The sequence below is a fragment of the Arvicola amphibius genome, chromosome 1, assembly GCF_903992535.2.
Source record: "Arvicola amphibius chromosome 1, mArvAmp1.2, whole genome shotgun sequence".
Taxonomy (NCBI): domain Eukaryota; kingdom Metazoa; phylum Chordata; class Mammalia; order Rodentia; family Cricetidae; genus Arvicola; species Arvicola amphibius.
In genome coordinates, this window is record NC_052047.1 from 75,392,849 (window position 1) to 75,420,348 (window position 27,500).

The following is a 27,500-nucleotide window of genomic DNA, read 5'->3' on the forward strand; positions in this document are numbered from 1 at the left end:
GAGGTTGTAGGCAAGTTTACTGCTTTATGCAAAGATAACAAAAAGGTTTAGAGTAATGGTTGAAGAACGCTTCAAAGACTACAGCTCAACTCCAGGAATACAAGAAAACTTAAAAAAGGTGTTTTTTTTTTTTTTTTTTTTTTAACAGGGAGGGAGCTGTAATCACACGGGAGCACACCCTATTTAGCGTAGATGTTAATGAAAAGGAATCTATTAAGTCCAACTAGGCTTAGTCTTCCTGGGGTCCTGTAATTTGATGGCCCATGTCCTTGGGTCAGAAGTGGCATAGGCCATTATAGGCTTGAGCATCTAACTGGCGAAGTGAGACAGTACTCTTATCCTTTCTTCCGGCCATGGGAACCCAGGCTGTGGTTACTCCCTCTGCCAAGTTCTAACAGGCCAAGGATAGGAGTAAATCTTTGCTGTTACAAGCAACTAAGACTGGGGGAAAGCCTGTCATCTATAATATTCTAATAAACTATATTTAAAAGAAAATCAGGCCTTTTTTTCTGTTTGTCATACTGGGGAGTTACAGATTTTGCTGTGAACTGGGGAAGAATTCTGCTATGAAAATCTTTGCGAACCACTTGATTTTTTTTTTTTTTTTTTTTTTTTTTTTTTTTTTTTTTTTTTGGGAAAGAATACAAGGAAAAGCCTAAATCCAGAATGCTCACATTTCATATACGTCAAAGAAATAAATTTGGGGCAGGTGGGAAAAAAAAAGGCCCAACTGCCTAAGGTTTGACAACTGATTTATAAAATCAGATAACTAACAATGACACACAAAAATTGACCCAAAGCTTCCATTTGGTCTCAATAATATTTTATAAGCTAAAGGGTATTTTAACATCATTAGGTAATTAATCATAACCATAGGTAAAAACCATAACCTCAGACTGAAGGATTACAAACGCATCCACTCTCACTATGCACACAGCTGGCTTCAGGTCACACTTGTCCCACTGGTCTGACGTGTTTCATTTTTGCCAGGAGCAGGAGCTGTCGCCTTCCAGTAACCAAGGACTCCTGTGTGGGACCCTAGGTCTAAGTCTCGACATCTAAAGGAGAACCTGGGAGGGAGTATTTGCACATGGGACATCTGGAGAGGAAAGGCTGAGAGCTCCAGCCTTTTGTCCTTTTGTGATTCCTGGTGTTATGCCCTCCCTGGCATGCCTAGGCTCCACGAGGCGAGGCTTCTCTGACCTCGTTCCGCCGAGTGCCATCTTTTGCCCTGTATACACTTCTCACTGCTGCCACGACTTGTATTCCTTCATTTAGCTGCCGCACAGCGCTGCAATGAATTTCTTCTTTGTTTCCAATGTGCTAGTCCTACTGTCAAAGTACTTTTGCAGAGGAGGCTCCTTGTGCCTCTTGGTGGTCTGCTGTCTTGCTGAACATGAACCTAATTGCCTTTTCAGGGTGGGGCAATTTAAAACCAAAGCAACCACAATGACAGGCTCTTGTGCTGACACAGCAAGACATTTTGTGGAGGGAATTTTTACGTCAGTTTAAGAAACTTTTCTAAAAGGAGGGAGAACAGGAGAAGTAGGTAACTGTTACAACTTTCTAACACTCTGGCACAGTCCTGTGTCCAAGAAATGACTCAATGATGTGACAGAAAAGGATGCAGAACACAACCCGACTCTATGTTCTGCACTGTCCACTAAGTAGATCGAACGCTGAGCACAGCAATGCCTTTAGCAATTAGGTTTTCTTCCTTTTCTAAAGGAAAGCATATCTGTGCAAGCACTTACAGACGTAAGATCGTCCTTGGTTAACTTTAAATAACAAAGTTTTCCTTCTTAAAGCCCCAGGATCACAACGTGATATAAATTACTGTCTCAACACTGCTGGGGCCAAGTCCACGTCCACTAATCAGAAATGGTAATGAGGCAAGGCTAGGAAGGGTGGGAGGTGACTTCCCATGATTTAGGATTCCAGGGTCTCTATGTTCACCGTGTGATAAAACGAGGAGACCTCCGTGTTGAACTCAGTTTTTCCAGATGAAAAAATAAAGCCCATGTCTAGCAAGCAAGAGTGTCTGAGAGGATGAAGCTCAAGGGCCTGTTCTTGCATTACAGACCAAGACCTTAACACTAATCCTGAGAAGACACAGTCCAATATTTTGTTATCTGTGCTACATACAGCAAGTCTGTAATCTTTTGGTCAAACTCCCCAATTGGTGGCTTTTCTCAACAGCCCAAGGGAGACTTTGGCATCACCATGACACATGGAGGCCATAAGGAAGCACGGCCCCAAGAAAAGAGAGAGTACACATGGGTGCAAATCCCCGTTCAGGCAGGAGGATCAGTCAGGTCCTGCTTGAGTTACAGAGAAACCTTAAGCCCAGCCTGAGCAATCTACTGAGTGAGACTCTACCTAAAAATGTGTACAAAGAGGCCTGAGTATAGAACTCACTGGTAGGGTGTTTGCCTAGCAAAAGATAGACAGATAGACTGATAGGAGGAATGGACAGAGGCAAATCCACACACAGAGCCAGAAGCACAAATGATAAGCTGGCATTTTCAAGAGCCTTTATTATATCCTGAGGGCCTCGAAGTTAGAAGTTCCTGTCCTCAATTAGGGTTTGGGATCATGGGTCCTGCCTCATCTTGCTTTCTACAGCCTGCTTCTCACATCTAAGAAGAGCCTTGGGGAAGTTATTAGGTATAAGAAACAGATGAGGTTCTAGGATTACTATGGCTTTGAACTTCCTGTTCTGAAGGCAGTATGAGGCTGTACTGCCACGACCTGCCTAACTTTGTCTTCCAATTTTAACTAAGACTATTTCTACCAGGAGAATATATAGAGAGAAGAAACAGTTTGGGGTATGGTAGGCAACAATTACACAGCTGTCCACATCCTACGGTCTGCTTAGGAATGACAATGAGTTATGATAGAAGCAGAAAAAATTCTACTATAACCTCATTGGAGACTGGCTACTCCTAAGTATGGCACTGCCTCCTGCAAGAAGTGCCCTTTAAGATGTATCCTGAGACCTTTGGAATCTGTGGACCACTAGATCAAATGATACCTGCACAGTAGCTGGGGCATTAGAACTCAATGCAGAATCAGATCTATTCCAAATACTGGGGGGGCTGAGACAGAAAGATATTTTGAGTTTGAGGCCAGCATTGGCCACATACAAACCCTGTATCAAAACAACAAACCAAAACAAAACAAAACAGGAAGTGGACATGCAACTGCCCAGGGCTCTCGGGGAGGGCGGCAAAGCACAGTACTTAGGAAGTGAGCTCAGGAGCCAGAATGCTGCTCTCAACCTGGCTCTGCCACACCCCAGCGGCCATCCCTCCAGCCTCAGTGCTGTTACCTGTGAATGAGACAATCATGACACAAAGCGCTGTGAGGAGAATTATGAGGTTGGGCGCAGAGGCACGGACGTTCAGAACAGGCTAATGGTGTCATGTTAGCGACACCATGGTGTCAGATCTCCTGATTTGCACTCAGTGAGTGTTGTCCCAGTCACTTCTGCCTGGGATTAGCTATGTCACAGTACCTTAGAACTAGAGCCTACTAATTGGATTATGTATCACCAGATTAATAAAATACATTGTTTTAAAGTGTACAACACCATTTTTCTATTTCCTTTGTTGCCTTCTTAAAAAAAGATACACATTTTCAGGTAAAAAAAAAAAAAAACCAAACAGACCTATAGAGAAATACAAAGGTTCGTCTCTAGCGTCTGTCCCTACTTGCATAGTGGAGCTATCTCTCAGCAACCTTCCTTTTTCCTGTACCAAAGAGTCAAAAACAGATTTTGGCTTTGCCTCTTTCCTCTACTAAAAAATGGAGGACATCCTAATATTGATATTTCTAAAACAGAGACCACTCATTCTTAAATTTTTTTTTTTAAAAAGAAAGGGTCTCTGTATAAAGTCTAAGCTGTCCTCAAACTCAACAATCTTCCTGCCTCCACTTCCAATTGCTGGTATTCTAGGCATGTGCACCACACCTAGAAATCTCATTATTTTAACATATAAAAAGTATTCCTTTCATGGCTGGCTTACATTCCGTTACTTTGATGATAGACTTTACATTGGCTTAGAACTGAGGATTGTCTACTGTGGGTATTTTTTTAATTCTGGATGCTCAGAGGACATTTGGAAACATCTAGAGGCATTTTTGGCTGCCACCACTGATTGGGGGGCATCTTGTGGGCAGAGATCTATAATGCACAGGGCTCCCCTTTTAGCTAACAAAGAATACATTTCCACAAACACTTGACAGTGCTCAGTTAGGAAACCTGGCTCTGAGATCTTAAGTAGAAGAATGTATAGCTACACTTGATACGTCAATTCTGACTTAATGGTAGGAACAACATAGCGTTTTTGTGCCAGGATGGACCCACATCCAGTTGTTCTGCGTGAAATGCAGCCACCGCAGCCTTAAGTCACATACCTTGAGGAGTCTGAAGGCTGTCATCCAGCAAGTACGGATCTGCTCATCCTCAGCACAGAGCAGACGCAGCTCCTTCATCTCAATTTTTGCTTTGTTTGGCTAGAGGAGAAATGAAAACCCCACCAGTGCAAAAGTGAGCAAGTATACACCCACTGTAGCGAGTGATAAATCAACACCACCACAATGTCACCAAGAGGAAAAGAACAAGGCTTGGCCAAGGAGTGTGTGTGTATGTACAATGGTGTGTGAGGATTTATACGGATGCATGTTTGTGCCTATGTACATGAGTACATGTTCACATCTGTGTGTTTTGACTACAGGCACACATATATATCCATGTGCAGTGCTCCCATATACACACAGAGGGTCGTCAGTATTGCGGTCAGTCCTCACGACCAGACGCCCACACAGACAGTGTCAGTTCATTTAGTGGCTACAGATAATCAGGTGTCAGGTCAGGAGTTGCCTCTCTTAACAAGCCATTGCTTCTCCTTACTATGACCAGGTAAAAGCTGCACCCAGGAGGCCAACAGCGACCTGGCCTTAAGTTACCAAGTCCACTGAGTACCCCCTAGAGCATGAACTATTCAAAAACCACCCAATCCTAAGCACACACAGTAAAGCCAGTGTAAAAACTACGTCAGCAACCAGATAGTGGGCAGAAGAATCCTCTGCATGGTTCCCAGCCCCAGACCAAGGGCAGCATCCCGTAGAGTACCTTGATGCACATCCCATGGTCATTGGGTGCATTGTACTGCTTCTTTCCAGCAATCAGGTAGAAGATGCTGCTTTCCTCCAGGTCGGCCAGCAGCTGCAGGTGTCTGGGTTCCTGCAAACAGCAGTCAAGCCAAGTGTGGGGTCACATTTTTAGTCTATAGTGCTAAAAGCTCATTTTAAAGTCTGTAGTCACTTTGCAACTCTAATCTTTCCATTGGTCATACACATGAAACTTAAACGACAGCATGTAATCCTAACAATAACATAAGCTAAAAACATCAGCTACATGTTGTAATGGATTCACTTTATTTTATATGAACTATGGAGTTTTTAAAATTTGCTCCAGCAGAGCCAAAAACGTATTTTGCTCACGAATACAGGACAACAACAATTCAGCATCTATCCTACGGCCAGCTTGGAACCGAGCTCCAAGTTAAGAAAACCAAATAATATCCCTGCACTGACTGAATCAGCCAGGAGGGTCTAGGCTCAACTCAGTAGGGATCCATGTCTGGGCATCCTAGAGGTGCAGGACTGATGGCATGAAGGAGCTGCTGTGTGTGCTGCCATTCAGTTCTGACAGACCAGTATACTGATCCCTTTGTGGATAGCCATATATAAATTGCTCATTAATAAGTTATCACTAGCATAAAAGAGGTTCGGGTGCATTTAAAAATTAAGCCCAAGTTCACTGTAAGCATACCTAGAGCAGGAAGAAATGAACTATTTTAAAACTTTACCTTGGAAGTCCCCTTGGTGGAGTAATAGAGGCCAGATCTGCGCAGGCACACATACAGCTTCTTCCAAGACTTTCTTCCAGTCTCCTTCACCTGCAGGAACCCCTGAATCTCAGGGCAGCTGCTGGAGTTCAGAAAATTCTATGGAGGAACACATTTTTAAAATTAGGGAATATGCACATAAAATAATGAAAGCGGTTATATTATTATATATAGCTGACATTTCATGAACACTTTGGAGTAGGATGTTAGGCAAAATTTTCTTCCTTCAAACTTTTTGAAATCTCAGCAAAATTAGTATTGAAACAGAGATAAGCAAATGGCTCTCACAAGGGGGTGGACATAATGTTGTAAGTTTTCTTAGGTGGAGGATTTCAAGAATCCATTCCTTATTTCAAATTTGCAACAAGTCTATTTCAGTAAGAAGTCAGTTTTGCTTAGTACCTGCAGAAGCTGGGCCTGACTGCCATTGGACTGCTGGCACCAAGTGACCATCTGATCCGGGAAGAAGTTCTGAGAGAGAGGGGAACAAACAAGCTTATCACAGACGGCACATGTCGATGTTAAAAATTCTTCAGGTATGATCACAATCATTTGTATGTTAAACAACAGCCCTTCTCATTCTTTTATCAAAACCTGTACAACACCAGTACCAAAAGAAAATCACAACCACAAAATAAATAACAACAAAGTGACCACAGTTGTACAAAAAGTTTACTGGGCTAAATTACCCAGAACCCATTACTTTTCTTTCTTTTTAATAAACCAGAGGAATTATCACAATCCAAGTGGATAGTGATCTCCCTGAGCTGACTGTCAGTCTGCCTGGTGACTCAGGACAAAACCAAAGGCTCAGATGTCACGAAATATACTTTGCTACTATGTCATATGACAGCCCCCCCCCCCACCGAAAAAAAGAAATGGGGGAAAAACCCCAACAAAACACCATGGAGTTGATGCCAGCATGCCAATCACTGATTGCTGTTCATTCCAACATACAATCAAGGGAGTATCTGGTATTTGCAATGATTAATGAGTAGTTCTTCTGCTGAATATTGGATCAATATGTTCCAGTGTGACCATCTCTACTCTCTGAGGAAGGAGATAGTCTCCTTCACCAGTCTTAATGACTTCTAGTTATGATGGCATTGTACATGAGGCCTCTTTCACTAAGTAGCATTCTATTCAACCCAAGTACAAATTCTAAGAGCCACAAAGTTAACTCCAAAAGGAGACTTACCACTGGATTCTTAAAGAACTCGTACTTGGCATAATTCTTTCTGAATAAGAACTTGCTTTCACTTGGCATGGTGCTCTCCACTTGGACCACAATCTCATGGTCCTCCAGGCACCTCTCTGTGGGGAGAAAAACATCACATACGTGAGCTGAGACAGAAACTTCAGGGCAATTTTACAAGGCCGAAACCTGTTCTTTAAGCACCGAGAATGAAGAGTATGTCAGGAATGACACTAAATTTAAGCCTCTCTTTACCACGCTGATGGATATCTAAAAGAGGTCTTAAAATCCAATAAAATGCAAAATTCAGGTTAGTACTGGCAAGTATATATTTCTTTTGCATTTGGAATCAACATAACATTAATGAGAGGGGCACAAATGATTTTTCCCCTATGCTACAAAATTTCAACTCTTGCAGCAAATTAACTATCACAACCTGAAAAACACCCAAAAGCAAAGGAGAAGCAAAGACCCTAGGCAAGGAAGCCTTGCAAGAGGCAGGGTGTTAAGACCAGGGGAGCTGTGGACCAGGGGAGACACCATAAGCAATGAGATGTACAGAGCACCGTCTTTCACACCTAGCCGCTAGCATTGGCCCTACCACGGAATGTGTGCATCAGCTGGATTTCTGTGAAGGCAAAGAAAAAAAAACGTTCTTCACACAGATCACTCGCCGCGCACGGTGTCCAGGTGGGCAGGCGCGTGCACACACGTGCACACATACCCCTTAGCACAGCTTATGTAAATAAAGGTCTGGAAAGGATGGTTAGTCCCCTCTCTGAACCTCTCCTTATGTGGAGCAGGCGAGCATGGCCATGGCAAGCGAACTCAGCCTGCTCCCCGCTGCTAGGAATAACACATTCAGAGAAGCTGTGGAATGGCCGTCACAGCTCCTCCCACCGAGCTCCTGGAAAGCCATAATGGAGGTGGTAGTGACAGAGAGCTAACTACATCAGACAATGGAATAAACTGTATCAGCAAGTCCACCCCAGGCTTAGTGTGTGACCTGATGCCAGCCAGGCATACACAGATTAAGTGAACACAGGGGTTGTATCTTAGATCCCTAACGCCTTTCATGCTGCCAGAGCTGAGTCTCAGCTGGGAAGCAAGGGAGATGCTTAGGAAAAGGCACGTTAAGTTTAAAAAGTCTCAGAATTGGGGAAGAATTTCTGTCCAAAGAGGAGAACTATGGCCATGCGCATTTCTCTGTGAGGACCCCTCTGTTACAAAGAGCACATTCTGGGCTGATGCATCTTTGGCCTTCATTTTTATACTGTAAGAAGGGGACATCTTGGTAGAAACATATTTAAAACCAGAATTTGTCCCCATGGCAATACAAAGCTCACAGCACAAGAAAAGCCACACTTGATGCAAACCTAGAATAGTTTCCATTTACCTCTGTCTGGGAGAATTCTCCCTGCAACACACGAACGCTTATGTTTACACGAGGGTTGTATTTCCTCAAGACATATGCGAACAACCACATACAGCTCAGGCATTGAGTAAAACTGTGACGCAGGGTTTGAAAACACAGTCAGGCTTAAGTTCATTCATTTTAAACAGACCTTCTTCGTCTAAAAGCAGATCAGCGAATTCCATTAGGAGTTTTACTCAGAGAAAATACTCTAAACAAACTTAAAAACAAAACTCAACAACCCCATAACCTGTGGGTGGTTGTTTTACAGAATAAATTACTTTTCCATTTAAAATACAGAGTAAAAAGGGAAGTAGCAGCCGCCTAAGTAAGTATGCAGCGGCTAGCTCTAAATCAAAAAGTGTGGTGCTTTCCAAAGAGCTCAGAGGAACACAAAGGACCCTGTGGGGAGCTTCCCAGCTAAGCCAACGCTGTGGTCTCTGCAGCTCTGACCCCCAACAGAAGCTCTCTGGGAGAACTGCTGGGCAAGCTGCACACATCCTGCACGTACACAGAGGGGAGGGCCTGGTGCCCGGGGAAGGAGCAGGGGAAACTGGGCCCCACTGTGGTTTCAGGTAACCAGTGACTACCGAGCTGGCCTAGGCAGCCCTAAATGATCACGCTCCCCTCCCCCGACAGTCTGGTGACCCCCAGAGGGGCCTCATTGTGACTCTTCATGCAAACCAGCTGCAGTGTCAACTCCTGTTTCCTTCCGCAGTAAGCTGGGAAACAGTGGAGAAGCCCCGCTAAACCCTTCCTAGGGCTGCTGTAGAAGGCCTCTAGGCACAGCTGTGACCTACAACTTGTTACCATCAAGGGCCTGCCTGTGAACTTCTGCTGTTCCAGGGGTTCTGAGTAAAACTGGATCAATGCTGCTCTTTAGGATATTCCTAAACTACTCTGTGTTCAAGCGAAGGAAGTGGAGACTACTCAAAGGCCATTTATTGTTTTTCAAATATCTGCAATGATGTTCAGCATCTGTATCAATACCTCACTCTGTGACAGAAAGGCTTGAGCATCAGAAAACTCAAAAAGAAAACTGTACCTCTTTGCTTTTAAAGTACATAGCTACTTAGAGCCTCGGCAGAAACTCGGCCAGCCCAGGTGGCATGGAGAGATTGTGCAGATCAGAGCACAGAACAAGGCTCAGTACAGCCTTTCATTTGGCTCAGCCCCTTGCACCTGGTAGAAAGTCTCAGGCCTCCAACTTGACTGCTGGGAATCATGGCACCAGGTGAGGAAGCATGCCCAAGCCTCCTCGACGCCAAGTCAGTCAGCAGCTTTCTTTTTTATCTGTATATTTTAATGGGGGAAAAGATATCACTCGGCATTTTCAAACGAATGGCCAGGGAGCTATGGAAGGAACACCCGGCCAGGGTAGGCTCCTTCTGAGCACTGAGGACCAAAAGGCACTCTTTAGGTGTCCATGTCTAAGGCACTGCCATACCTGACTGGAACAAACACAAAGCTCCGTAGCCCTGGAACGAAACGACCCCACGCTGCAATCCCATGCTCAAGTGCAGGGGACGAAGCGCCAAAATACTGTTTTGCACATTTAAAAGTGTATTTTGTAAAATTTCTTTAAAAAGTACTATGTTTGTTTGCCACGTGTGTGGGAAGGCTATGTTCTATCGCTGCGTCGTCTCTGTGGGAAACTTTCCTGGAGGAAGGGGAGAGTCTGGAGATTCGCAGCTCACATGCTTGAACAGATGGGACTTCTCCATCTACCCTATGCTAGCACACTTGCTGGCCTTAATCACTGACTGTCCCCACACACCAAGGCTAAAGAATTTCCAGCAGGGAGGCCTTATAGGAAGTGCTGTTCATCAGAAGTTTCCAGTATTTCAGTTGCTAAGATCAGCACAGTAGCACTGTTTGGAAAACCTTAATCTGAGAACACACATAAACCAAAAATATCAGAATACTATCCGCTAGCCTCATGCCCCCAATTGTAACAGTTTTGTGTTGTAATCTGTTTTGGAATCTGCCTGAAAGACTTGCACTTACAGTTTCCCTTTTGTGTGTCCTCCTCCCTAATAAGAAGACTCAATATAGAATTGCCTAAGAGAGTCGTTACCACGGAGACAGCGATACCCAGGAATGTGGGGCAGGGTGGTTCCACACTGAGCAGAGGTGAGGCCCCACTCTTTAGGCCAGGACCCAAAAAACACACCCTAGAGCAACATCCATTACAAAGAGCCTCCCACAAGTCTGTGGTTCACTCATCCACAGCAGGGCAGGTTAACGCTGGGACATGAACAGGGCTTTCTGAGAAGAACCACAGAGCACCGCGTCTTACCACCGGTGGGACCCTGACAAGAGACTGCTGTGGGACTGTGGCAGAAATAGGATTTCCTTTTAAAGAGCTACAAAGCTGTGCTTTTTTTTTTTTTTTTTTAATTAAATGGTAGGTTTGAATAAAACAACACACATACACACACTTCACACGGAGAGAAATGCGAGAATTGGGAAGGCAGAAATGGAGCCTGTGTTAAGGTTGTTCACCTAAAGACGGTAAATCTTAAAAACTTTAAAAACTCACAGAATCCCCCCTAAAATCCAGCCCATTCGGAAAATGTGCTCCACTTGTTCCCTAACAGGGGAAGGAACTGGTGTGGAAAAGAAACCTTTAAACAAAAGTCTGACAGGCTTCTTTACCTGAGATGAATCAACTGAACAAGAAAAAAAATGAAAGAGAAAAAAAATATATGTATAAAACGCACCTCAGCAAGTTCTGGAAATAGTACACGTTTTCAAATATTCTATGGTATAAAATGCGCTCTTGTTCCGTAGGCAAGATACAGACATATACAGTGTGCAGTGTAGGCAACGCCTCAGAAAGCTGCCAAGCAGGCACTGTGAGAGCCCTTTATAATGTAGCTGCCTCCCCGTGGCTACCCCAGGGAACCATGGCTCCCTTCTGTCTATGAACAGGCTGAGCTGTTCTGAGATGGGGAGCTGTAACCCGGTTGGCCGACAGGCTCCAAGCACCCCTAGGCTCTGGAAGAAGAACCAAGTCCTAGAGAATCTATCACCTAGGCTGAGCCTTCCTTCGGGAAGTTACTGCTTTGAGCACCCAAGGTGAGATTCTCAGAGTATCGGAGGGCGAAGGCTGCGAAGGAGGGAGAGTGAAAGAGAAAGCAAGGGCTGGAAGGCATGCTGAGCAGCTCACTACCACCTCCCCATGTGGCAGGAGATGGTGACACGTTTACATTTGGCCGAGGCATGCCCATTTGATTACACACTGAGGTCCCCAGGTGCCGTTCCCAAGCCAGGCGACCAGTCCCCTACCTAATCCCAGTTGGGGGTGGTGCTCCACCAGAGTCCAGCTGTTGTCATCCACACAGTGACTTTTGTAAACCAGCAACTGGCACAGGTCCCTGGCTGTCATGTCTGTTAGAATCTCCACCACTTTGCTTGTCCCATCTTCACTAAAGACTTTGACATCCTGTAACACACAAAAGGGACAAGCACAGATGAAACAACTTTGCATTTACAAGAAAAAAAAAAAGACAAGATAAAACACAAGTAAAAACATTAGTGTTTCAACACATGGACAAGTGGTCTCTCGGGCTCCACAAGATGTAGGTCAAGGGCTATGGGGCTCCCTTCCCTTCCCTTTCTTCGGAAGGACTGGGAATCTCATAGGCATAGACAGCACACAGCCAAGCCACCAGCCTGGCTTAGAGAGTCACAGAACTCACTCAAAACACTATAGTGGTTCCAGGTTGGACAGTTTACACTTTTACAAATGCAACAAATGTCTGAGTTGACCCTCCTCCTCCCCTAAACTGTGATGACCCCTTTCTCTCTATTCCCGGAGTTCAAAGGGCTTGCAGCTCTTGTTCTCTCGACATCCTTCCTAGTTTCTGAGGCCCAGGAGGAAGTTGAAATAGATAGACCGATGGAAAGGGGTACAGAAGAATACAGTAACAGAATTGTTTGGCTCTTCTCCTAAAATATTGAAAACAAGCTACAGTTTCCAGGTCCTATTCAAATCTACGGAAATCAAATAGTTCCTAGGGAAAAAAAGGCATAGCAGAAATTTCAGAGATTAAAAATGGTCCCTGCTCCAGTTGACAGGGATGCAGTCTTTAAGGGATGTATTTAAACAAACAAAAACAACCACCACGACAAAACCCTCCACAAAAAAGCTCTACCAAGACTCTTACCTTGATAGCATGGGAACAGCAGTCGGAGGGACAAGGTGGCAGTTTAAACTGCGAATGACTCCTGCCTGGTAGTTTGTTCCTGGTGTTTCCCTACCTTCCCTGGGAGGTCAGGCTCACTGTCCAGCAAGGGCTTTGCCCTGATCAAGGCTGCTCCTGTCCGCCTGCCTGCCATCTTACTTGTCCCTGAGGTAGGAATCCAACCACTCCAACAGCCCAATTGTGCCCTTCCTTGGACTGATGTAACCACCCCATGGGCTCTTAAGGCTGATGACAACGGTGACAACATCAACAGCACACAACATGATCGGCTGCAAAAATCCCTGGGCAGCGAAACAGCAACAGGCCACTTAGGCTCGAGCACGTGCATCTTTTGGGTTCATACCAACCTCCCGCTAATCTTTGTCCCCAACTGCTGCCATCAGCAGCAACTTCAGTGCTGAGTCTGCCATTAGACAATCTGTTTCTGGTAGCCCTGTTCTCTACCCCTTCTCCAGTTCATGTGCTTAGAAGGACAGCTCTATGGAGGGGAGTCAATGGTAGCACTGGGGAGGGGACTACGGCCACGGGGCTAGGAGCTACATCCACATCATCAAGCAGAGAAGGGTCCTACTAGTGAAGGACAAAGTAGCCCTGGGGTTGGGGAGAAAGAGGTCATATTCCTCTAGCTTGGAACTCCCAGATGGGGGTGGGGATGCTTCAGGGGTGTCAGGCAGGATACTTCTCTATGTGAGACAAGTTGGGGGAACCCAGAGGGCCTCTCTATTCCTGCCGCTTCCTGACTCAGAAAAATACCAGGATTTGCTTTCAAACCCACTTTCACTTTTAAAGAAAAATACCCCTCCCTCTTCTGGAATTTCTGTCTCACTCAGTGAAAGTTTGCCTCTACCAGCAAAGCAGATGCCTACACAGAGCTCACATGACTGACTCAGTCTAGGAACTAACACTTAATTCAAATCAAGAAAATATGTCTGTGGTCTCTAGGCAGGAACATTCTTTCTAAAATGCTTTAACATAAAAGAAACAGAAATTTGGAAAGAAGAAATGCATTTGATATTCTGGTTTGCAGTGTGCAGGGCCTCCTGAGTCTGTGAAGCTTTCCACTCCCCGGATAAGCCTCCTAATGCTCTTCCTTTCCTAAGCTTCGAAACATTTATGTGGTTACAGCAAACACTGTCTCCTCCAGGAAAGTTATGTGGCGGTGAAGTATGTGTTTCATGTCTCCCCAAGTCCACTCGCCACTCTTCCTGCCCAGATCAGCCGTGGCTCCACGTTTCAAAGTCTGTTTTGAGCCCACTGCATTTTTCTTTAAACTCCCTCTTTTTCCCCTCAGATGCTCCACAGCCCGTGCCCACCCCCCCACATCTATATATAGTCTGGGCAGTACAAGCTAACACGTACTCTGTCACAGGTTTATCTCCACGTCTTTGAGATTCCCACAAAAAGCTGGGTTGGCAGGACAGGGCAGTATGTGATGGGCAAAAAAAAAAAAAAAAAAAGGCTGAGACCTTCTCTCCTCCCCCTGAACCCCAAAGCCTGTAAAAGAGAACAGACAGAAAAGCACACACCTCCCGTTATAGACTCTAACTGACACACCATTCTTTGGCTATTTCCCCAAACTCCACAGGGCCTGCTGCCCGCAAGCCAAACAACCTCCAAGACAGAACTCTGGAAAAACCATTACACATACCAGCAGTGTTGATCTGGGTAAATGTTGGAAACTACAGAAGGGACGTTTTGTAGCAAATATATAAGGCACAAAGCGAATGCTGTGTGCGGCTCCAACCTCCTTCCACAGGATCTTTCAAAGGAGGGTTCTAGATGGAGCATTTTGTGCCACACTGTCATCTGCCCCCTTAGCAGACCTCTGAGCTGTGCTGGCGCTCATTAAGGAATCAAGTGAGGGTTGTATATTTCATAGGTCTGTGCAAGAACTTGGGCCAAGAGCTCCTGGGAGCAGCCCGGGCCTCTGAGGCACACTGAATGCTCTCATTTCTTAACCAGGGTGGACACAGAAGGTTCTCTCAAGGAGATCAAGGTTCTGGGCCCCCAGCAACTCACATTTCAGCAGTAGGGTAGGAGCCATAGCACTGGCAGTTATTTTCCATGGGCAAACTGTCCAGGGCACATGGGAATCTGTGCAGGACTAGGAGGCAGGGAAGCTGGAGACCCACAGTTCTACCCTGACACAGCCAGGTATCTGCCCAAGATTTATTTTCTGCATCTGAACCACGAGGCACTGTTTTGTCACCGAATGGAATACACAAAGCCTGAAGCTCCATGCATGCAACTTTGGCACTGGCAAGAAGTTTTGGTATGGCAGTTAGGGCTGGCTGTAGGCAGTAACTCTGGAGTCAGAGGGAGCCACAAATCCTTTCCTGATTTACTCAACTTTTCTGAGTCTCAGTTTCTCCATCTGTGAAGTGGGAACCCGTGAGTGACAGCGGCCTCACAGTTTGGGTATGAAACTGGCTCTTCAGATGTCTCTTTGAAAATCTTACAGTCATCTTTGTCCATAGACCCAGCATGAGTCGGTTGGGCCAGCTGAAAGCCTGGAGGCAACTTAGTAGACAGATGGGGAGGGCTCTAAATGTCTGTTCCCCAGCATTCTCAATTCTTAGAAAGCAGACCTCAACTGGTTAAGATGCAATGGAAAAGTATCACAAAGAAAACGACCAAATAGTTAATTGCTTTAAAAATAAATAGTATGAAAGAGAACAGGCACAATTACGTCAGCAACACGAAACTCTCTTTTAGAGAGGGATGGGGGAGGGAGTGCTTTTTTGCTGGATTGGCCCACTACACACTCTGCTGTAAGGGTCCTGATGAGGTAATAAAACGTTCCATTGTTCCCAGACTTTCTGTTGTCATTTCCTATACATTCACCATATAGAGGAGGGAACAAAGGCCCCTTTCTTTGCAGAAAAAAAGGGAAGGTGTTTAAGAACAAGAGGTGCTAAGGCACATCTGCTCCGTGGCCCCAAGCTCCAGTCTGGGATGTCTGGCTTTTTGTCTTCGTGGTCCCTAGCAGGTGGACAGTACAGGGTCTTTGGGCTGCCCTGCTCCTAGCCTTGGCACACACTCTCACCACAGTTTCCTGTACTAGTCAGACCTTGCTGCTGCTGCTGGCTGGGGACTAAGGAATCTTGTTACTGAATTCAAAAGATCTTCTGACTTTGGCAGTGAAACTGTGCCAGAGGCTCACCTTATAAAAATAGAAAACAGGACACTCGAAGCTCTGTGCCTCCCTGGCCCCCCTCACCAGCTGTCTGCAGTGCAAGATTTCCCCATGTAGACGGCCTGGTCCCTGGGGTGTGCAGGCTGATGGCCCAGCTTCACTAAGGTCCGCTCTTCCCAGATGCTGCACAGTAACTGCGACAGTGGTGGGTATCTGAAAGCAGAAGCTGTCCTCATTCTTCATCTCCGTCTAAATAACTCCTTAGATCAAAGGACCTTGTAGGGTGTAAGATAGAATTTTTGCTACTCTAGAGACCTCACTTCTGGAGAGGCTGGCTACAATCAGAGGACCAGAAGAAGCACGCTTTCGTGAAAGGCAAGCATGGGTGTCTCCGCAGTGACTGTTTTATTCTGAAACTGCAGGATCTAGACGGGCAAAGGCGGAAAAGTCATGCTAAGACAGCAGGAGGAAAGCTAGCCTGAAGGCAGACATCAAATCAGTCTCCTCAGAATAATGTCTGGAGGCAGCAGGGCTTCCCCAGTGACAAGAATAGTCAATCCCGGGGCCAGGGTTTGGACCCAGGGCAGATGACCTAGCTGGTCTTTTCTTCCTCTTCCAACCAGCCGCCTCTCAGTACCTTGAATCCTGCCACAGAGGCTCCGATATTTTTGAGTTGAGACGCCCTTAATACCCACAAATAGAGGAATAGAAGGGTACTTGATGCCTAGGAGTTTTAGGGTAAATAAGATGGGCTAAATTAATTTTAGGAAAAAAGAATGTAATTCTATGGAGTCTTCCTGAGCTTTGTTCTAAGGTACAGATAGCACGGCATTGTCTCTAAGGACTGACTGTGAAGCACAGGACTCAACGCCATGATCACGACTCTCTAACCATAACAACGGACGACCCTGCTCAGCAACCAACTTAACTCTACTTTGGAAAGTCTGTGATTCACAGAATCTTATCAGCCTTGCTTTTCAGTAAGATTTATAGATATTTAAGTCCTTGAGAACTCCTTACAAATCAAACAGTTCTATCACTAAAAATAGTTCTCAAACTTCTGCAGTCGTGGCTCAGACTTCTTTACAGGGGAAGGGCTTCTCACCAGCCAGGGCTGCCCCTGCACCAGTTCTACTTCAACAGAAAGGACTTTACTTATCTGCGTACGCACGTTTGACTCACCTGAGAGGCATAAAGCCTGCTATTTTGACAAAACCAGCTTTCATAAACTGGCACCCTGTCATATCAAGTAAAACTGAAAGCAACTCAGGAAAAATTTACTAGTGAATCAGAGAGGAGTGAAAGACAAGGCCTCCTTGCTCTCCATGAGGGATTTTGTTCAAGGCCCCCGGAGCTGCTTCAACAAAGGACAGTACTATAAGCTACATGTGTTTTTCTATAATTGTGAGCCTATGATGAAGTTTAGTTACAGACACGGCTGAAACTAAGAGCTTAAAATAACAAACAATACAGCTAGTAATAAAATAAAACAATTCTGAGGATGTGCCGTGGTAAAAGTTATTCGAACAAGGCATTACTATCAAAATATTTGATTTACTCTTACCTCTTCAGTTAAAGAAAGTATTTTATAGCTTCTCTTTGTCCTTTCAGAGTGGCCATCATCACTAATACTGGGCTTCAGAGCTCTTAAGTATCAAAGGCTGCTTGAACTCAAGCATCGCGATACCACAACATACAGTTACATGTAAGAATATGTACATAGGAACATATCTATACAATACCAATATGTACATACATATATAAATACGTTTGTATAAGGATGATGGATAAAGACGCATGCGTAGGTTAGCTTTAGATAGAAATGACGTGATTCTCGTATCAAAGTGGAAAAATACAGTAAGGGACAAAGGGGAAACAAACTGCTAATCGCTGACAGTTCGCAGACTCACTGGGACAGCATTCTTCTGCAGATATTTATAAATAGAAACCCTGACAGAATTGTAATCATACTGCACACACACTTTTAAGCTGGGCTGTGCAGCTTCACATTACATCATAAACACCTCGCCATGTCATCACGCTTCTTCATTGCTTTAGCGTTCGCAAGCATCAAAGAAGCAGAATTCTCCCACGCTGCCCATGCCCCCCTCAGCTTTTCATTCTTATTATAGAATTCTTTAAGATTATCTTCAAATATATATACTTAGTGCATATGTTTATTTTCTTAAGATGAATTGCTAGATACCAAGCCTTGTTAAAATATCTTTCTACTAGGTTTAAACATTTCCCAAGAACTTAGTCTGCCAGACATTTCGGGTAAAATGCTCAAGTTGTTGAGGAACAAGTAAAATTGTGGACAAATCCATCTGTCATCTCCAGATTTTCAGTTTCCCCAATTTCCTGGGTAGATATTTCCCCGGGTGCCAACTCCTTACACCCACAACAGTGGAAACTGTGGGACAGCATAGCCTTTCAGTCCGTATGTCCTAGATCTGTTCCGAGGCATCGCTACCTGCTGCATGTGTCAACCCCTCTGACTGGATGTCCCTAGCAGTAAAACAGGATGGTACCACAGGCTCAAGTGCCACCAGGGCAGTGAGTGAAAGTAGCTAACGAAGAGTTTGCCCTCAGCAAATGATTCCTGACAGAGCCAGCCGAGTGCCAACAGGCCACCATATACCGAGAGAGACAATACAGAATGCATTCATGGATGCTACACCCTCTCAGACCACGGTGTTTCCAGTACTAAAATTCAGGCAACCCAAGCAAAATTTGTCATTGAGGACACCATTGACAACTTCTGGCCTGCTGGGCAGATGTGTTTGTAGGACAATCAAGTAAGAAATTCAAACCAAAAAAAATAGCAGCATGTGTGCTAAGTCCTTTAAACCAAGGGATAAAGGTTCTGTTGAACGGAACTTCAGAAAGGGACGAGGACCTGAAACCAATGGTGTATCTCTTAGCCCTTCCTTCCAACTGCTTGGTGTTCTCAGAGTCAGAGAGCTTTCCAGGACAGATATGAAAGCAAATGACACTGCCTTGAACCTCTTGGTTTGTCCCTGTGTTCCAGTCAGGCTCAGTAAACATCTTCTAGGGTTTCTTGAAACTACAGAAACAACTAATCAACATGATGGATTGTCTGGTCCTCTGCCTTCACATCCTGGGCCACTGTCGCCCCAGAGTCCCAGGGATGTGAGGCCAGTGGTAGGAATTTAAAACCAGACTGCAACAAATCACAGACCCAGGCCAGGGGCCAGTCCCACCAAACCACATGCCTTCACATTTCATTCCAAGGGACAGACTGTATTTGACACTATTTATAAAATGACTTTAATATATATGCGCATATACTCATAAAACCATAAATCATTTAGCCCAGCAATGACACTATTAGGAATCTATTCACCCCGAAAACCAAAGACATATGTAAAAGATGGTCACTTCAACTTTGTTTATTATAGTAATAAGGATGGAATTACAAACAGTGAAAATGTTAATCAGAGGGGTAATCAGTTAAAAATGAATCCTGATACTTCTGTGTGACAGAACACGCAGAAATGCGTATCAGTTCTACGAACACCATATGTGGATACTGTCCACACTGCTCACCTCTGGAAATGAGACTGCACTGAGGAGAGACTAGTCTCACCTTTAGCAATTGTGATAAAATATCCACAAAAGCAACTTAAAGGAGTAAGGGTTTATGTCAGCTCACAGTTCCAGATTACAGTGCAGTGGCAGGAGCTCAAGGCAGCTGGTCACACTACATCCAGAATCAGGAACAGAGAGCAAAGATGAAAGCGACTTAGTGCTTAAGCACACAGTAAAGATAAGACAATCCCCCAGAGGTCCATCTCCTAGGCAATTCTAGGGTTTGTCAGCTGAGAAGTAACACTAGCCATTACAGCCACAACCATACTTGCCCCCACTTTAAGAAAAGGTTCCCATGTAGCCCAGGGTGACCTTAAACTCACTACGTAGCCAAAGATGACCATGAAATTTCTGATTCCCCTGTTTCTACTTCCTGAGTGCTGAATTATAGGCATATACCACCCACATGGGTTTTATGTTACACCCTGCAGGGACCAAACCCAGGGCTTCATGGATGCTAGGCAGGCATTCTGCCCATTGAGCTACACGCCCAGCCCCATATACCTTCTGCCAGTGTTTAACTCTTCGCCTTTAATGTGAAAATTTATTGTTTCCAAAATTTTAAAAAAACTTGCTCTACTTTTGCTGTTCATTTTTTCTCTAGTCTCCTGGCTAGACACAGATGGAAGTTACATGAAAAGAGCTAGACTCTAGCGGATTCCTTTTATCTGAGGTTCTTTTCCCATGAGTAGGTGGCTCTTAAAAGACACACAGATCATTCCTAAGTGTCATGTACAAAGAAATCCTTATCATGTTGGTCTGCCTGCTGTGGGTTCCATTCCCACCCTGCCAGAGCAGTGGGGGAAGGGGTGCTTTGGCAGAAGCAGTGCCTGGCTCCTTCACTGGGCCTGGCCAATGTCAGCAGCACAGACATCTCTACAAAGGTGACAGGGTGGTACATGGGGAGAATACGTCTATGAATGGAAGACAGTTCTTTGCAACTGATAGTACAATTCTAGTACAGTTGCCTTTATTAATAACCTCAGCAAAACAAAGTGAGTACAAAATCATTTAACAACTTTCAACTGCTAGACTGCAACTTTGCCTAAAGTTGTGGCACCCACTCACAATATTTTTATAATTTAGCAATCCCATCAAAGTGATCAGCAACATACAGCTACAAGCAGGATATATAATATTTTCAAAAAGGGGATATTTTTTAAATTGTAGTTATCACACATACTATGAAACAAACCTAAAATGTAATTTATAATTTTATAAAAAATTTAAGACTTGAGTTGGACTGGGTGGAACTCTGTAAGTTATTTCGGGTTCATTTGCACGGGCTGAGGTGAGACGTGCATGCTACAACTCATTCCCTCAGCGGATACTCCCCAAGGACCCATTAAGAGCCAGGCGTGAAGGTTCTAGGGATCTGGCCCTCCGACAAATGTCTTTGGAGTCATGAAGCTTCATTTAATCGGGGGACACAGATGACCAACACAGAGGCAGAAGCCAAGGTGTCAGATACCAGAAGCTAAAGAGATGATTTCAGGAAAGGGGAAGGAAGCAGGGAGCACGTGGGCATTTACCCCAAATGTGAAATCACTATGCAAAAGGTGTCACTCGGGTCCTGGGTGGGAACCTCTTTTGGGAAGGTAGCAGAAGGTAGAGACTCACTGAGCTGGAGGTTTTGATAATATCCCTGGCAAGAAAAACAACTTGGACTTGAGTCCTGGAAGAAAATAATATAGGGACTATCTAGTTCTGGTATGGGACACCAAAAATTCAAAGATGTGGTTCTTGTAGCTATGGAGAACTTTGGTGGCATGCTCTGGAGATTTCTGTCACCTTGTGTGTACACAGGGCATATTTTTAGTTTTAAACAGAGGGCTTTTTTTTTTTGTTTTTGGTTTAGCATCTTATTTTGTAATAATTTCACACTTGTACAAAATTTTTAAGTAGTTCAGATTTTCTGCATGTTCTTCATCAGGGTTCCCCAAATAGCAGCATCTGGCCCCATTTACTCGCTCACATTTCCATGCTCTTCTCTGTCTACTTGGGTCTGTTATACAGACTGCGTGACTTTTAAAACATTCTTACTTAACTGTAGTTCAGTGATCAGAAGGCGGAAATTATCAGTGGCCCATGCCATCATCTTATTTACAGACCCCACCTGGACTGAGCTACACTCCCTGCCAGGGCTCGTACTCCCTAAAGGGTAGATTTTGTTTGCTGGGACTTTCCTACAAACTGGAAAGCTCTGGAGCTCTGGCTGCTCAGTAGAACATGTCCAGGCTTCACTTCAGGGTAGGTATGCCACTAGAGAGAAAGCTGAGACCCCTTTGGGTTGCCAGGTCTGAAGGGGCAATATGCTGTTCTGTGTCCCACTCCTAGAAGTGTCTACTGGGACCACTTGCTCAAGACTTCCTGCCCTGCACTCAACTGACTACTTTTCTCTGCTCTTCAAGCTGCCTTCTACATCATTGTAATAGGTCACCTTCACCCTTTCGTCCTTTTATTGGGGGACATATTTAGAAACCTAAAGCTAAAAGAAAGAATCAATTGTCTTACTGTTACAGTTTGAATGAGTATCCCCAAAAGGCCCATGTGTTCAGGAGTTGGTCCCTAGGCTGGTGAAATTAGCGTAATGAAAGCGCTGGGTGGCTCTTCAGTCACTGTGGGCATGCCCTTCAAGGAGACATTGTGGCACTGTGTTTTGGTTGCTACACCTTGAGGTGAAGACTTTACTCTGCTATGTGCTTCTGCCATGATGCGCCACCCTTGCCAGCAGCACCTCCACCCCAAGGAGGGCCACTTGATTTTAGACCGGAACCTCCATAACTCTCAGTCAAAATAACCTTTTTCTCTTTACAAATTGGCACCTCAGGTATATTTTGCTGAAATGATGGCAAGCTAACACATTTACTGTTCTTACACTGTTGTGTGATGGCTCAGTAGTCAGGACTCAGATCACGGTCATATTTCTACTCCAAAGTTAAATTAAAAAGAAAACAATGTTGCTTCTCTTTTCTTCAAGTATTTATGATATTCCTGCCACTGATCTGGTTCCTTTCCAGTGCTCGGTGGAGGAACTAGGGACGGTGTGAACAGAAACACTTCCAGGGAACAAAAGCCGAGGAATGCACTACTCATATAAACGGATCCAAGATGCCAGGACAGCATAAAATCGTTAGGACCTGCTGCTTCCATGCAGCGCAGATGCCTGCTGATGAACTCACAGGGAGAAAACGACTGTGAGGTGAGGTGAAAATAAACAGCCAGTCATTTGCATGTAGCTCTCTAGAGAAGCAGGAGACATATAATTATCAGCCTTTCTAGATGAGGTCAACATCTGGGTTCTCTTTCCTAGAAATGTGGAGACTTGGCACCCATGGCCACGGGAGGATGTTTACCACATTCCCCCCGCTGAAGGCACTCAAAACACCCTTGCTTGCTTCCCTCCGGGGATTCGCTATCATTTTCACATTTGCCATGAGTCCACTCAGGCTGGTTAAGAGACTGAGGTAGGTGAAAGTCTGAGAGATGAGTACAAAGACGTGGAAGACAGGAGGATGTAGGAGCTATGCAGGACACATACAGCCCGCTGGACAGCTGCATCTAGGCGGGACGAAAAGAAGCCTCACAGGACAGGCGAAGGCACGCAGCCCAGCAATGCAGTTTTGTATTTAGATTAATACTCCCCACAAGAGCGAAAAGGGTAAGATTTAATGTAATGGTGGTAAACACCTCATGGTCTGTCTCGTGGAAGGGTCTTGGTAATGGTGGTGAACACTTCCTCATGGAAGTATCTCAGCCAAGACAAAAAGCTATGAGACTTTTTCACTTTGCAATTTCATGAGATACCTTTGTTCTAAACCAGGAGGAAACCACCAGAGGTGTGGACTGTGGGAAGAGACTCATCTCTCAGTCGCTCATAGGCCAAGTGTGGCCTACCTGAAATGTTCATGACTTTGAGTTATTTCAGTTGGGGGAATACTTGCATATACACAATAAGGTTACCTGGGGAGGAGACCCAAATCTAAATGTAAAATTTATATTTCATGAATGGACTAATCTTTAGACTGAAGGTTATATAATACAACAATAATTTAAATATGTTAATAGTTTAACGATGTAGCCTAGGTGGAATCTTCCATTTTTGGCATCATGTCAGAATCTGGAGCATTTCAGATTTCACCTTTGGATGAGAGATGCTTAGCCTGTATTTCCGAAAAGCAGACATTCACAGGCTGAGGGGCGTTAACGGGGATCTCTTGCAGGGGGAACTGTGAATTCTAATACAAACACAAAGAAGATGACAAACCAAGCCATCACAGAAGGTATGCTAGCTTGTTTTCTGATGTTGCAATGACACACTGACCAAAAGCAACTTGGTAGGAAAAGGGCTATTTGACTTCTAACTTCCAGATCCCAGCCTATCATTGTGGGAGGGAAAAGGATAGCTCACTCAGCTAGCTTTCCTTACACAGCTCTTTTGCCTAGGGACAGAGCTGCCCAGCCGTGGGCTGAGCCCGTCTCCATCCATCATTAGTCAGGACAATCTCTCACAGACATGGCCACAGGCCAATCTGATCTGGGCAATCTCTGAATTGAACCTCCCTTCAGATGACTCTGGGCTGTGTCAAGTTGACAGCTGGAGCTAACTAGGACAGAAGCTAATCAGGTAAGAGGTTCACTAGCTGGCGACTTTCCCATTTTCTAATGAAATTTAAAGTCGAAACATCAAGTAAGAATTTGCAAATCAATTTTCCCAGGAAAATGCTTTCTGGTTCCCAGCAGACCAAGAGGCTCTTTTTGGAATCACCAATGCCCGGGACCCTTGCTGGGCCCTGCTTCGGCAGAAGGATCTTATCCTGCTGGTCCATATGGAGGCAAAGCACAGACTCGTTCCCGCGGCTAGAGTATGGTGGTTCTTTCCACAAAAAGATAAAAGTTAAAGGCTCATGTTTGCAGCACTCTTTCAAGATAAGAGAGATCTGAGGCTGTAGTAATCAGCCCGGCTTCTCAAATTTATAGAATTTATATAAGATATTTATAGTGCAGAGAAACACTAGGCTGGGATTTCACATGAGATTCCTGGGATGATTTCCTGTCTCATTTTTAGCCAAGCACATGGTCTGCTCCAGGTCACGACTCCCTGCTGTGATTTCATCATTTGTTCAGAGGCGAACAGAGACATGAAGGTACCATCACGTCGTCCAGGCAGCAGGGATTATTCTCTGGCTCCAGGGGCTATAATGCTCAGGGTTCTGAGGACTGAGCAACACCACCAATCAACTGTGACAGTCATGGCAGTCCTCACGATTTTACCTTGGGCAGTTCAACACCATATCCAGAATAGGCTTGGTGGGAACTGTTTCTATGTAAGTATTTTTAAAATATAGAATATTTAATAAATATTTAAAAGATATGAAGTGTTTTTCTCTTTTGTAAACTTCAAAAAGCTCTAGATTAACTTGAGTTTTCCTTACTAACTTTTTTGGGTCTTCTAAAAACCAAGCAGGAAATGTGAACTCCCAAGAACGTGGGAGAAAATACAAAATTTCCCTAACTATGGAGTTATGTGTTTTCCAACCCAAAGCCCTGCACCAGACAAATGCTGTACCACAAAGCTAAATTCTCAGCCTCAGATGGTGGTTTTTGCCCAGCTGCCTTTGGTAAATTCATAGATACTCTCAGTAAAAATCCTAGCTATATCAACAACGTTCAGTTTGCTCAGAGGTGTTTTTTGCCATGTGGGACTTGTTGTGGCACCTTGCTTGCACAAAGGCTTACAAGTGTGTGGGCTTAGATATGAATTCTGTTCTTTTGACACTTTAGTTACTGATCGTGCAAGGCCTCCTTGCCCTTTCTGGACCTCATCTGACATTTAAGCATGCCTTTGGTGGTCTATTCTATTCCACAGGAGATGAGGATGAAGCAAGCACCCATAGTGGCAGCTGTGGGATTAGGTATTTATTAAATATAGAAGCAGCTGTCCTGTGCCTACACTTTCCTATGTGCTGAATTAATGTCACAAGCGGTCTGAGAGGCTAGGATCCATGATGTTGGCCCTCTCGGATAGATAGGGAACTGAGGCCTTGAGAGGTGCTGCTGCTCAGAAACGACCATTAGTCCTGTCCTAAAGCACGAGGTTAGGGCTCACCTTCCACACACTAGGCTGGCGGGCCTCTTAATACAGAAAAGACAGGCCACCAGGCAGGGCCTCCCTGGAGAGCTGTGAGTGAGTAGCAGGTCAGAGGAAAAAGGGATGGGTGTGCCCAACAAAGGATTTTATTTTTTTTAAATGGGATGTTCATGTATGTTTTATGCTAGGTAAGTCATGAGATGTTGACATTGTCCCTGTCTCACTGGGGATGGGCATCCCTGTCTCTGCTCCAAACCTGATATAGCCCAGGACTTCTTTTTTTTTTTTTAATTTTTTTTTAATTTTTTTTTCTCATGGTTTATTTTTTTATATTTAAAAATTTCCATCTCCTCCCCTCCTCCTCCCCCCTCCCTCCCCTCCTCCTCCCCCTTCCCTCCCCTCTTTCTCCCCCTCCCCTCCCCTCCCCTCCACCCATACCTCCCCTCCCTCCCTCTCAAGGCCAAGGAGCCATCAGGGTTCCCCACTCTATGCTAAGACCAAGGTCCTCCCAACTCCCCCCAGGTCCAGGAAGGTGATCGACCAAGCTGAGAAGGCTCCCACAGAGCCCGTCCATGCAGAAGAATCAGAGCCCAGAGCCATTGTAGCCCAGGACTTCTTTAAGCAGCCACAACCTGCCTCGTGCAGGGGTCCCAGAACAAAAGCTAAACCTCAGTGAGGTCTAGGTCCTGATACTTCTGATCCCAGAAGGTACCAGAAAATGACTACACAACAAACCACGAAGACACTAAGAGCAGGAGGACTAGGGAATGTGTGGTTGAGGCTCTTGGGGAATGACAGACTACCCTTCACATGGTGGCCAGGGTTAGATTTGCCCACTACACTAAGCGGGACACAGTGAATGGCAGCTAAAGCCTCAGAAGACCCCACTTTGGTCATTAGTAAACGCAGAAGTGGAATCCTATGTAAGGCCATTAATTTAGTTCCAGAAAATTAATTTTTAAACTTAAGCAAAGAAAAAAGAACTGATTGGAGTTGAGACAATATTTATGCCCCATTAATGATGGGGCACAATATGAGACTAATTGTGTTTAAACAGCAAATGGAAAAATATGCTCTAACGAGTCATTATGTGGTCACAGGAAACTCCACTGGTTGAAAGAAAGAGAAGCCTGCCATTGCTGCGCTTGTTAGGAATTCAGAAAAGGTCCTGGCTATAGCACTATCTAGCACAAATCAGATCTCCTCTGAATTCCTTTGATCCCCCATCTATCTCAGCAGGTCTGACTTGAACAGTACAAGCCAGTCACAACTCTATTCATCAGGACACCTCATATAGTCAGTCTCTCAGTTTCCCCTTTTACCACTCCATGTGTCCAAGCACCTGGCTCACCGACTGTGGTGGAAAAGTTGCTGCTGAATGACAGTCCCAACTTTGGTCACACTAGCACCAGCTGCAGAGACAGTGTGCAAGTTCCACAACACAGAACAAGGCCAGGGCAGCTTCGGCTTTCTGCCCCAGATATTCTATCCCATGAAAGTTGTGTCCTCATGAAGGAAGCCAGCCAGGTTTGGCTTTCTGCAGCTAAATATATCCTGACAGTGGCTGAGACAGCTTGGAAACCCATAAATCCAGCAGCCATGTTACTACCGCTGATATCCGTAACTACGGCAGCCTTCAGTGATATGGGTCTCTTAAGCCCCTCCAAACAAGGGTCTGTCACCAGGCTGCTGAGCCCACAGCACCCTAGACAAGCTGTACTCAGGAGAGTGGGTGTCTGGAGATGGCAATGAGCTGGGTTTAGACTACCCTACGTTACCATTGCAGTCCCCATGCAGGATGAGGAGCAGAGCCTGGGAGCATTGAAGCTGTCAAGCCCTAACTGGTGAAGGGACAAAGTACCATAGCGGGTTTGGGTTTCACAATTGTAAGCTTTCACTCTTGGTCATTTTCAGGGTCCCCAAGTC

The 27,500-nt window shown here is 44.9% G+C and overlaps 1 protein-coding gene across 3 annotated transcripts in view; it reads right to left on the reverse strand.

Moving 5' to 3' along the window:
* Positions 1–27,500, reverse strand: part of Grb10 (growth factor receptor bound protein 10) — a 126,700-nt gene that overhangs the window by 12,935 nt on the left and 86,265 nt on the right. For all 3 annotated transcript variants that reach the window (XM_038345906.1, XM_038345900.1, XM_038345892.1), the window contains exons 6-11: positions 11,816–11,972; positions 7,114–7,229; positions 6,318–6,386; positions 5,877–6,014; positions 5,138–5,248; positions 4,420–4,518 (exon numbers count right to left, since the gene is read on the reverse strand). In XM_038345906.1, coding sequence (XP_038201834.1) covers positions 4,420–4,518; positions 5,138–5,248; positions 5,877–6,014; positions 6,318–6,386; positions 7,114–7,229; positions 11,816–11,972 — 690 coding nt within the window. The remainder of the gene's footprint in view (positions 1–4,419; positions 4,519–5,137; positions 5,249–5,876; positions 6,015–6,317; positions 6,387–7,113; positions 7,230–11,815; positions 11,973–27,500) is intronic.